The sequence below is a fragment of the Platichthys flesus genome, chromosome 14 (genome assembly GCF_949316205.1).
Source record: "Platichthys flesus chromosome 14, fPlaFle2.1, whole genome shotgun sequence".
NCBI classification, from domain to species: domain Eukaryota; kingdom Metazoa; phylum Chordata; class Actinopteri; order Pleuronectiformes; family Pleuronectidae; genus Platichthys; species Platichthys flesus.
This window is the reverse complement of record NC_084958.1, coordinates 18,592,070-18,603,864: the sequence shown is the minus strand read 5'-3', so window position 1 is coordinate 18,603,864 and position 11,795 is coordinate 18,592,070. Positions and strand designations below refer to the sequence as shown.

The following is an 11,795-nucleotide window of genomic DNA, read 5'->3' as shown; positions in this document are numbered from 1 at the left end:
AGCTCTGTCCCCAGAGCCTTGTGGGATGTGTAGTGTTGGTCAGGAGCTCTCTGAGATCAGGAAGCACTCCCTCTGATCAGGGACTATGAATCCTTCCTTCTGTTCGCTCTCTCTTCTGTCCGACATCACAAACGACTGTTTGGGGTCGATGACCACCGAGCCCTCTTTGTCCTGACCGGGCGCCTCCATCTCGGCGTAGGACGGGTGACCAGACCCTCGTCTGAACTTCATGATGGGCCAGCGGGTCGGCCGCCGCTGTGTGAGGGAGAGGACAACAGATAATTCAAGAATCTGGTCTCAAATCAATAGAAATTATTGATTTTGGTTGAATGTGGGAAAGTCGGAACTGCTTCTTCACAGACTTTGTCAGGTACACTTGATCAAGCCATTAGCACTGTTATAATAAAGAGATAAACACCTCCATGAAGAAGAGGCTGGCACTGGAAGTAGGGTGACTGTACACGTACAGCGACAGGAGGACGGCTGCTGCCATGAAGACCATCATCAGGACGATGCCCGCCAGGAGGCCGACCTGCAGCCGCTCGTCTCCCTCTCCCGTGTCCTCCTCCTCATCTGCTGCTGCACAGAGGTTGGGGGGGGGGGGGGGGGGGGGGATCACTGAGTCACAATCACATGGAATCTGACACAAACGTTTTACACTCAGGAAAACACATGTAAATACAAAAACACTGCAGGTTTCAAACGGGTAACAAGTTAAAAATCAATGTCGAGTTTATCCATAACTTGGTGGGATGCAAAAATGTTGTTGTGTACACAGATAACAGCAAAACACTGTAAGTCATATAATCATCATTTCTAAATATGGTTGTTTTTAAAATATTTGAAAAGCAGTGGATTCAGTCCCACATTTCCCCATTTCATAATGATGTCATTGATACAATGTGATAAAGAACAATTGTTTAAATACACTGCGTAATGTGTCTCTATCATTCTAAAAAATCATGCTTTTATTGACTCACTTCTATAAGCTTTAGGTCCATAGTCCTATAGGATGCATATAAACTTTACTTCTATTTTAAAATGCAGTTTGCAGTAAAATGTTGGGAAATTGTTTTTCCTAGTGCTCTTCTCACCAAGTTTTGTGAAAGTGCATTAAATTAAATGACTTACGCGCTTCACTGATGTGTAACGAGATCTTTGTTTCATCTGTAGAAACAGAAACACATCATGACATTTGGTATAATAGAATGTCACTGTTACAGTTAAACCAGTCATTTAAATGTTTGTGAGTCAATCTGAAGCCATAAGACACGTCAGAGACTACATTTGGAGATGGTTAATTACTAGATCAATACATTTTTAAAGACCTTTGTTATAAATTCTAATAAATAAATACAATTATACTTTTACTTTTCCTTCTTCCAAAGTGAAATAAGGGAATGTACTTTAGTTGGAGTTGGACATTGCCGCTTCCGATCCAATCATTAATCACTACAGTCAAATAAAACAGCCCCCCCCCCCCCGTATACTGTGACCCAACCAGAGCACAGAGTGATGCACACATACTGAGTCATCCTCCCGTAGCTGAGGATACTATGCAGTATTTAACATGGCGCTGTATATACGCTCGGCTATGATCTAGCAGAGGCCTGGGAAATAGCTGACCACTTGACCCTCACACTGTCGGAGCTTACAGAACACAGTGGGCGTGGACGCTGGGCGACAACAACAAACATTCATCCATGACCTGGGATCCATCTAAAATCAGATAAACAACATTTTCAGAAGTGATCAAGTTTACCGTCTGCAGGTTTGCTGGTGGGAGGCTGCGGTGTGGACATTATTCTTCTGCTGGTGCTGCTACGGCGCGTTGAGGGGCTGGTGAGGGAGGGCGTCCTGCTGAGGGGGTCGGAGGTCACGCCGGACGTCCTCTGCTCCACCGCGATCACTGGGACCGGGGTGGTCGTGTGCGTCAGGTGGGGAGATGTGGTGTTTGTGACGCCTGTTATCCGGAGACAACGGGGATCTCGCCTCTGGAAGGAGAAGCATCAGTGAGGTCATTTGTGCAGAACCAAAGAGAAATGTGATAAAGTCAAAATGGTAATAAAGTGTTTTTTTATGTAAACACAAGGAGAACCTCCTCTGGGCAGCCGAGGTCGACCCAGTCCTGCCGGTTCCGATCGAAACCACTGGAGCATCTGAGGAAGGAAGCAAATATTCATTAACAAATACGTAAAATTATAATGTACATATTTTTTTTGTTTGAATAAAGCCTCAAAGGATTTTTTCGCAAATTATTAAGACGAAGGCTTCTGATATAATCATATCATCTTAATAATCCTAATAATCATGATCAGACAATAATCATTAATACTGTAAATACCATTTCATTTTGAATTGATTTGTTTTTTAACATCAGGAAGAAAACAAAAGATAATTTGGTCAACTTTTTATAACTGAGTGAAATGTGGCGTTAATCCCAGTGTCCAGTCATAAAGTGAGAAAGATGTAAATCTCTATACACACTATTGACTAATGTTAATGCAGTTGATTGTATAAATGTGAGAATGCTTCAATCATCTTATTCAGTATCATCTCAATTTCTGTTTTACTGTGGTAAATACATTTTTGGGGGGTATTTTTTGTTTTTAATGTAAATAATTCAATACAGTTTTTGACGACACGTACAATGGCCAAATATTATTCATAGCTTCAGCCATGATTTATTCATCCATACATTTCAACGGTTGCAGATTTGTATTTTTCAAAATGACATTTTGAGGAATGCGCGGCCCTCTCACTGGTATGTGCTCTGTGTGCTTTTCCAGTTTACCTTTGTAGCCGACTGCACCAGCTGCAGTTAAAGCCAATCTGAGAAGTGACGCATGGAGCACAGCTGGAGAACTGGAGACACGCTGGCAATAAGGAAGAACAGTGAAGAGGAAGACACACCGTTTTAATGTCTGAAAATAAAACCTGAATGTGTTTTCACTGAAAGTTTTGCAGTGTAGAGCTAAACTGCCTTTTCAGTTTCTGTTTCCAGTTTTGTAAAATCAAAAAAAACTCTAGAATAAACACAACAATGAATTAGATAAGTATTTCTTCTCTAGAAACTTACTCGGGAGCGGCACCATCTCCACTGATGTAGAGTTGCAGATTTTGGACTTGAGGATATCGACCTTGTGATACTCGAAGATGGTTCTCCGCCGGACATCTGGAACGTGTCAGAAAGGACAGTATGTCGTTAATTCAAGGTGATATCTGACATTTTGTTTGATAAGTCGAAATAAAGGATTTTAGGAACAAATGTGCCACTCACTGGGAATATGCTCTATTTCATGAAGCACCACAAAGGCATCTGATAATCCCACTTTCACAGGATGATTCCCGGTGCTGATGTGGCTGATGTCAACAGGAATCTATGAAAGAAAAATAACAAACGTATAAAACGTAATCTGCATTAAAGGAAGAGCATGAAGAAGAAGAGAAGGAAAGTCACCTCTTTGTATACGAAGACTATCCGCCCGTCGCTGTGCAGAGCGGCCTGGAAGGTGAACGTCCCCAGAGCCAAGTCATGGAGCTGAATCCGGTTCCACTGAACCACCAGTGCAGTTCCTGAAGAGTCGACATGAACCCACATGCACAACACGGTCAAACATCCGCAGCAGAACCACAACAGGACAACTAGGACGGTTCTGCCGTTCTCACCGTTATCAAAGTAACAGACGGAGGAGTTTTTGGAAAGACTTGGGTCGAAGTTGGCCATCAGGGGAGCGATGTACTGAGTCGCTGTGAGCATCCGGTGGATTAGATCTCCTGTGTAAATGAAACCTGGAGGAGACGGACATGCAGAGGTCGCATCAAATGTTCATCAGGGTTCATTCAGACATGGTTCACTGGTGAGGAGGATGAAGTGTGGCTCAGAGAAGGAGACATTTGGGCCTCGGTGAAGGTTTGTGCTCATTTGATTGTCGTTCTATTTTTTCTGTGTTTATTTGTGCAGGTTCATTTCTGCTGCAGTTTTTAAACACATTCTCAACTTCAGGACTTTCTTCATGCTGGAGATGCAGAGGTTGTATATGAGCAGATTATTAAAAAGACAATCACAGAAAACACCAATCCAACTTTACTTTGAAAGGAAGACAATACAAAAAACTAAATTTGTATAATTTATCAGGACAACAACATACTCAGAGCTCAAATTACGACAACATCACAGAGCTCGTCTTGTAACAGTTAGGAAAGACATCATGTGACTCACCTCCAGTGGTCACGGTGACTTCTTTGAGTATTTGTCCGTAGAAAGGGAAGTCGAAGGAAAGATTCACCCTCTGGCAGAAAAACAAAGTGAAGGCATCACGAGAAACACTGGACACACATCAGCCATGGAACATTCAAAATACAACTTTACTGCAGCTATATTAGAATTCACTCATTTTTGATCTTATGTGATTCATTAAAGTTCCTCCATGCTGATTTGAACGACTGAGGGTAAATTCTGATCCAAGCAAGTCCAAGATTTCATCTAATGTTTCTACAGCTCCTCTTTCTTTACCTCTGTCTGTCTGTGGGTGTTGGACAGGAAACCATGGACCTTCCACTCGTCCTCCTCCATCTCCTCGATGTTCACCCACAGCTCTTTACCTGCCGGGTCTCCAGGGCCGTAGATTTTCGACGTGTAGTAGGCGTGATCAGTGTCCTGTGGAGGAAACTGAGTTATAATTTCTATGCATCCCATCTGTCTTTCTTATTTACCTTGTGTGCGAAGCCTGGAGCACAGTCGATTTTCCATCTGTTCTCATTACCTTTCAAAAACAACCCTTTCAGCTGTTGGCGGTTGTAGCAGCACATTAATGAGAATTATTTTTGCTGAGTTAAAAATAATATTTCACTATATAATCGTAAAATCAGGGTACATTTTGGGGTCAATTTAACGATTAAAATCCCCTTTTAATCTCTTTAAACAAGACATAATACACAGATGCTCCATCAAAACTCCCATCATGCATTAATTTCCCCTCTATTACAGTTAAACTGTCTTTTTCAAACAACTGTTCCCCAAATGATGTCCTGAATAGATTTTCACCATCGGATTTCTACGCGTTTTGGCTGGAGAGTAAATGTACCACAATCTGTGTCGAGTTCTCGTGTCTCTCCTCCATCATCAGGTCGAGATCTGACTCCTCTGCTTGGTGCTGGTCTCTGTAGTGGCCCCTCTTGTCTGCAGCCCAGCGAGGGGCCCCCGACCGGGGCCTGGACGCCCATTTCCTCTCCCTGTGACTCCCGATGTTCACATGCAGCCGTCCCTCTGGAGCAGGCAGCCCCTGCGTGTCACTGCGGTAGACCCCTTACACACGAAGGAGAGGGAGATAAATTAGCACTGGGATCATATCATTGTCTTAATGCGTGTTTCTTTTAACCAATAAAAATGTATTAACAATAAAATTCAAATACCAGATATTTTAATACATTATTGAGGTAAAGATCTTAGTAACATTACAGGTTCAACACAATTTTTCAAAAAAAATTCACAAATCCTGCACCATTAAAACCACAATACAATTCATACAATTCTAATGACTGCAGCTCAGAAAACAGCAAATCTTAAAACAAAAACATAATTTAAGTGATTTGTGAGGCAACTACACTGGAACTCAGTACAGTGCATTACTAGTCCCTTATTAAACCAGATATAAATTCGCTAGATACCGATTTTTATTTGAATCTGCACCGAATTGCACAAACTCATACATTTCGGTCCCCTAGACATGTCAACATCAAGGTACATGAGTTATTCTCTGATAAATAAATACAAATGTTGTGAAACGTCATATTCCGCTATGTGATAGAAAGGGACATTTTTTTAATAATAGCTGGATCCAGATCTACACAAAGATGACACATACCACATCCTTCCACCTTTGTGAATGCTAATTTGTCCAGTAGTTTTATAATCTTACAATCAAACCAACAAACAAACTGACAGAGGTAATAACAAAATCTCCTTGGAAGAAAATATAATGATAGAGAATGCAAACACTTTCTGCTGTGCAATGCTTGAAAAGCCTGACACATATATATTCTTATTCCGTTATATTAACACTATTTTAATCTTAAATCGACCTAGGGGCTATAACAGGTCAACCCGTGTGAGGCAATATCAGCTGTGCAGACAGAATGTGTCCTCGATCATCAGTAAACTGGATTCCTGCGTCTTATTGACACACGCAGCAGGACATAAACAACTCCAGAGCGGGGGCCATGTGGAAAACGTGCGGGCGTCCTGTCATCCTGCCCCCGCCAGTGACAACAGAGCATCCTGACCTCCCTCTTCACAGCGGAGGGTGAAAGCATGCTTCACATTCTTCACACCAGCAGCTCCAGGAGCAGGCATGTGAGGCCGGGCAGGGCAGCGGTCAGGGGCTGTTGTGTCTGAGTAGACTGGCGCAGCGTGCACGGCCCTGTGGCTCCAGGGGCCTCACGACAAGCCTGTCTATAAAAGGTCTTATTAGTGCAGAGGTGGAGAAGACAGAGCAGATGATGCCAATCAATCAATTAGTCAGAAAGAATAAAAAAAGAATGAGTCGTTAATAGAAAGAAAAATGATAGCCATGAAAAAGAAAAACAGGACGGTAAGATGGGGGGAAATAATAAAGAAAGAAATTAGCAAAAAATTGAATCAGAGAATGTCAAAAAGTAAAGAATGAAAAAGACCTAGTGAAGGAGTCAAGTTTTCTCTCTGGAGACAGATGAGTCCAATCAATCAATCGAGGTGTACTTGTAAAGCCTGTATTCACAAATCTAAATTGTCAGGATCCTCTTCCCTTAACCCTGAACCGGAGCGAAGAAAAACTACCAAACAAGCATACTAAAAAAGCTTTAGGCAGGTAAAGGAACTTCAGAGTGAGGGATCCCTGTCCCAGGACAATCCCTGTCCCAGGACAAACACTGTCCCAGGACAAACCCTGTCCCAGGACAAACACTGTCCCAGGACAATCCCTGTCCCAGGACAAACAGAAGAGCATTAGAGGCCTAAACAGCAGCTTTTATGATTTATTTCCCTGGTGTCATTAGTTAAAGTGAATATTTATTTATTTCACCACTATTTCCCATTGTGTCACTCAGCCAAGAATAAAGTGTCAACACTAAACTGAACATTAACATAATCAGGATATTTTTGCGATTCCTTAAAGCAAATATACTTGTATAACATCATAATAAATATTTAATAATAAACGTAATAAAGTCATGTATTTTCTGCTGCTTTAGTAGGTTTTAGGTGGTGCATTGATTACGCTCAACACATTTCATTTGAATTATTTAAAGAGATGAATTAAAAACGTGGCTTTAATTATATTTTTCTTAGACAACACTTGGATATATTTTCCAGCGTTAGTCAAACAAACCATACACACATATTAACATGTTTATATATAAATAAATAAATATATATATAGAGAGAGGGATAGAGATTAAATAACTTACCAGTGGCAGATTTGATCTTATTGAAGCTGAACTGAAACTGGAAGACGAGGATGAGCCCTGTGATGAGATGAAGAGTCTTCTTCACGCTCATCATCATCCTCCCTCTCACTTATAAAGAAGTTAAATAAAAGCACAACAGCGTTTGTGTCCTGACGTGAAATTTCTCCTCACGTTAACGTCCATGTTAAAGTTTTCAAATGTTCGCATCTCATCTGTGCGACTCTTCAGTTTCTGCAGAAAGAGACGAGTGTGCGGCCACAGGGAGGAGGCGTTCACTGGGCGTGGGAATTCACAGTATCAGATTACTGCACATCACAACAGCAACCTTTCTTTCCATATTTTTTTTTCGATCATTTCTTTCTATTTTCATTATTTCTTTCGTATTCTGTCTTATTTTCTTTTCATGCAATCTTTCTATAAGAAAGTAAGAAAAAAAAAGAAAGAATCAATTAGTCAGGAAGAGAAAGAAAGAAAGCGGAACGGAAGATGGAGAAAACACAAAAAGAACGAAATAATAAAGAAAAAAGTGAACAGAGAAAAGAAAGAATAAATCAATAACAGAAATAAAGAAATTATAGTCAGGACAAAGAATGAAAGAGGTAGGAAAGATGGGGGAAAGAAAAGAGAAAGAAATAGTAAAGATAAAAGAAAAGAAGAATAAAACGATAATAGAAGACTATAAAAAAGAACGTTTGGTCCATGTTCCATCCTCTAACACGGATGTGGGATTTTGGACCGACAACATAGCCAGCCACCAGGGCACAATGGAGACACACTGAGGTCTGCCTCCCCCTCGTTAGCAGATGGTATATATAAGCACAATTTAAGTCATGTTTCATTTTATTCAATTGTTAACTCTTCTGCTTTTAAAATCTTATTATTGTACATATAACAAAAGGTTTCACTGTTTCCAGTCAGAATAAATGTGTTGTTCCGTTCCGTCGAGCTTCTACGCTTCAAAATCAATTCATCACTCAAAGGAAAAAAATTCTTGCAGGTAAAATCAAATAAGCTTTTTATTAAAAGGCGTGACATTAGCATTGTGACATTACAAATCATTACAATTTTTAAGACATTGTAATAAATACTTAGGAACAGATAAGATGTTCACTAAGAAGACAGGAATCTGCCAACGTGTGTTAAGTGCCACTGGATCACTGATTCTGAAGCTCATCAAGTTTGCTTTCAAGTACATTTGTGCTATGTGACACCTACAGGACGAAGTGAAAGATTCGACAGGAAATACAAGAAAGGCCAAATCAATCCTGCCGGTTTAAAAACATCGACGTTTTACAGGAATAAGTCAACATTGTGGGGGACATCTTCCTGTCAGAGATCACAGGAGATGACTAATGGTACTGTCTGTTTGGTAAGTCATAAGCACCACTTTAGTTTTCAGATGCTTTAAACCAGATATAGGTTCATGATTGAGCTTCAGAAATGATATTGAAAACGATTATCTGTTCACATCACTTAGTTTGGTTTATTAGCAAGTGGCAAGGTGCACCACCGCCACCTCTCATTACCTCACTGAACGAATGCAAAGAATAATGTCTCCCATAATGGATTATTCCTTTAATCTCAACATATCCATTAGCATGATCATTTTGTTCAGACATTGTCTCAATTATCGTTGATATGAAAATTACTTTTTTGACATGATTTATCCATTAATGTAAATGCGACTCACAGCACCTTTAATTAAGCAGTTATTTGTCTCAGATGTGGGTGGAATGCAAAAATAACAATAAAACAAACTGAGAACAAACCACCATCTTAAACATTTAAAATCCACATCTCAGAAGCTCCACTTCGAAGATGAGAGGAGAATTTGGTGGGATAACGGGAGGATATCCACCGCTGCCATACGCGTAGTCCGGCGAGCAGGTCAACCTTGCCATTTCACCAATACTCATCTGTGGAGGAGGCCAAGAAAAGTTACCAAAGGAAATTGCAAGTTATAAAACCTATAATTCACATTTAAAATTAAAAAAACTGCAGCAGAGATGGAGTAGGCGATGCACCGACTAAACACCAGCCCAGAAACACAGCTTTCAAAATATTCCATCATTATTTAACAGAATTTTGGTCCTGCACCCAAGAAAGGAGCTAAGAGAGGAAGCAACTTTATTGATCTATTGCAAGTTCAGGGGATTTTATGTTTAACAGTTTAAGACACAGGAGCATATTAATTCCCAAGTTGAACTCTGCTCCGTCTGGAGACTGATTTAAAGCCTGTGACGCACAGAGCAAAGTTTTATGCATATTATTATTTTCTAATATCCATAACTATGAGAGAGCGTCCAGGTATCTCGCTCAAGTCTTACATAGGAAGTACATTGCTTCAACCATCATTTCAGGTCACCCAGTGCAATTGCATAGGTGGAGAAGTAATCCCACTGACAACTAATCTTGATGTGTGGAAAACTCAACAATTTAGTGAAATGTAATTTTAAAAGTTCATCTCATTACCCTAGCTACACCTTCATCCCAAGCACGAATGACCTCTCCCATTCCCAGTTTGAAAACAAAGGGCTTTCCCCGATCCCTGGAGGAGTCGAACTGCTTTCCGTTGGTCAGCGTGCCTGTGAAACAAGTGTTTTGTGATTAGGAAATGAAAAGAAAAACATTTAAATGCATAGATAGTAAACCACAGTTAAGGATACAAAAAAAAACAACATATTACATAAACACACAACTGCATGGATCAGCAGAGGATGTTGTATGGAGAAACTGAGGGAAGAACTCATTTAGTTTGCAATGCACATCAGGATTTGTATTCCTCTCAAACTTAGGAGATTTTTTTTTTATTTCACCATCAACAGTAAATCATTTATGGATCTCGATCTAAAAAAAAGAGGGAAGGATCCCAGCTGGGCCCGAGGCTGCCAGGGACATGCACCCAGGTCTGATCAACCTGTGGTTGGCCTGTCTTAGAAGGTGCCTAGTGATTCATAGGCAGAAAAACCTGAGGACACTACGGTCCACAACATCTGCTGCTGGTTGGCACAAAACCATCCAACATACAAGGGACATTCACCATCTTGTCCCATATTCCATAAAAAAAACCGGGGCCCTTATATCTCTGTGGGGATTGATACAGCCTGGTTGGATTTACTGTTGCAGCCGAGCGGCTTCGCGTCAGATCTCAAGTTTCGATTACTAGTTATCGATCCGACGAGGCGGAAACTGAACATCTTTACCGCATTAGTGAATAATGGAGACATGAGGACCGTTAGCATCGCCGTAGCTAGGACGGCTAGCATCGCAGAAGCTAGGACCGCTAGCATCGCAGAAGCTAGGACCGCTAGCATCGCCGTAGCCGAGCGCAAGGTGTGGAATGTGGGCGAGCTGCTAACTCGGCTCCACCAGACGATCTGCTCCGATTCAACCGCAAAAGAAACACGTAGTTTGACCCAGTGAGCCTCACAGAATCCGGTTACCTGAATTTAAATAAAACCACCACCACCACCCTTCGTTTCCGGCGTCCGTGCTAAGCTAACGTTAGCTAACCCGAAACTACACCCACACCCACACACATATATATATATATATATATTTTTGTATATATCCCCTCGCCTCAGCCCACAGGAGAATTAACAAACACAAACAGCACAAGTGTCAGATTCGACCTGAACATGTTGTTTATGTATAAATATATAATATTGTTTATGTATAATAAGTGAGGGAGCCCCGGATCGTGTCTTACCGACGTAGTGCACTTCAACCCGGTGTCCTCTCTGCGGGAAAGTCCTCCCTACAGGCACACAGCGTGGGGTTAGAACGGTCAGATCCATAGTGATAAGAAACATATCGATTCATTGAACAGTTGTGAACAGATCCTCACCGTCGCCATGTCTCAGTGTCTCGACGTCGACTCCCATTGTTCTCCTCGGTGATGTGGATGTGACCGAGCAGCTGGACTCTTCCACCGGTTATGAGCGCTCGCTGCAGGACGGAGCTGTCACGTGACCCGCGTGGTTCACAGGGAGACACACAGTTTGGATCGAGTCCCATTTCCGCCTCATTGTCGATTATTACAATAAAAAAAAGGATTCCTATTCACGTGAGTTCAACATTTACAAATACAAAATTCATAATAATAAACTAAATATAATCATTATGATCTGGTAAAGGGATTTTTTAAATACTAGGTTCCCACCGTCTGTGATTTATCTGCTGTGCCCCGTCCAGTTGTTTCCATTTCAGACCTTTTCCCTGTTTGGATGTTATATTTTGACATCACTAATATAACCAAGAAACACACACACACACGCACACACACACGCACACACACACGCACACACACACACACACACACACACACACACTCACACACGCACGGTGTA

At 41.2% G+C, this 11,795-nt stretch overlaps 2 protein-coding genes across 2 annotated transcripts; both read right to left on the bottom strand.

Moving 5' to 3' along the window:
* Window positions 1-24: 24 nt before the first annotated feature.
* Window positions 25-7,543, bottom strand: LOC133969005 (plexin domain-containing protein 2-like). The gene is made up of 14 exons (XM_062405306.1): window positions 7,447-7,543; window positions 5,088-5,308; window positions 4,517-4,660; window positions 4,223-4,292; window positions 3,670-3,792; window positions 3,461-3,576; window positions 3,281-3,380; window positions 3,080-3,175; window positions 2,795-2,876; window positions 2,099-2,159; window positions 1,763-1,994; window positions 1,132-1,167; window positions 419-576; window positions 25-255 (listed from the first exon to the last, which is right to left on the bottom strand). Exons 1-14 carry the CDS (start codon window positions 7,541-7,543, stop codon window positions 40-42), a joined length of 1,752 nt encoding a protein of 583 aa, XP_062261290.1. The 3' UTR covers window positions 25-39.
* A 901-nt stretch (window positions 7,544-8,444) lies between these two features.
* Window positions 8,445-11,451, bottom strand: LOC133968550 (peptidyl-prolyl cis-trans isomerase FKBP1A-like). The gene is made up of 4 exons (XM_062404657.1): window positions 11,294-11,451; window positions 11,156-11,203; window positions 9,919-10,031; window positions 8,445-9,362 (listed from the first exon to the last, which is right to left on the bottom strand). The coding sequence occupies exons 1-4, from the start codon at window positions 11,328-11,330 to the stop codon at window positions 9,231-9,233; spliced, it is 330 nt and encodes a 109-aa protein (XP_062260641.1). The 5' UTR covers window positions 11,331-11,451; the 3' UTR covers window positions 8,445-9,230.
* Between the last annotated feature and the right edge of the window lie 344 nt (window positions 11,452-11,795).

Coding starts and splice junctions, on each gene's coding strand:
- LOC133969005 (XM_062405306.1), bottom strand. CDS start 7,543: ATGATGATGAGCGTGAAGAAGACTCTTCATCTCATCACAGGGCTCATC. Junction 4,293..4,516: donor ACACCCACAGACAGACAGAG/GTAAAGAAAGAG, acceptor TTTTTCTGCCAG/AGGGTGAATCTTTCCTTCGA. Junction 3,577..3,669: donor CGTCTGTTACTTTGATAACG/GTGAGAACGGCA, acceptor TCGACTCTTCAG/GAACTGCACTGGTGGTTCAG.
- LOC133968550 (XM_062404657.1), bottom strand. CDS start 11,330: ATGGGAGTCGACGTCGAGACACTGAGACATGGCGACG. Junction 11,204..11,293: donor GACACTGAGACATGGCGACG/GTGAGGATCTGT, acceptor GTGTGCCTGTAG/GGAGGACTTTCCCGCAGAGA. Junction 10,032..11,155: donor GGTTGAAGTGCACTACGTCG/GTAAGACACGAT, acceptor CTTGTTTCACAG/GCACGCTGACCAACGGAAAG.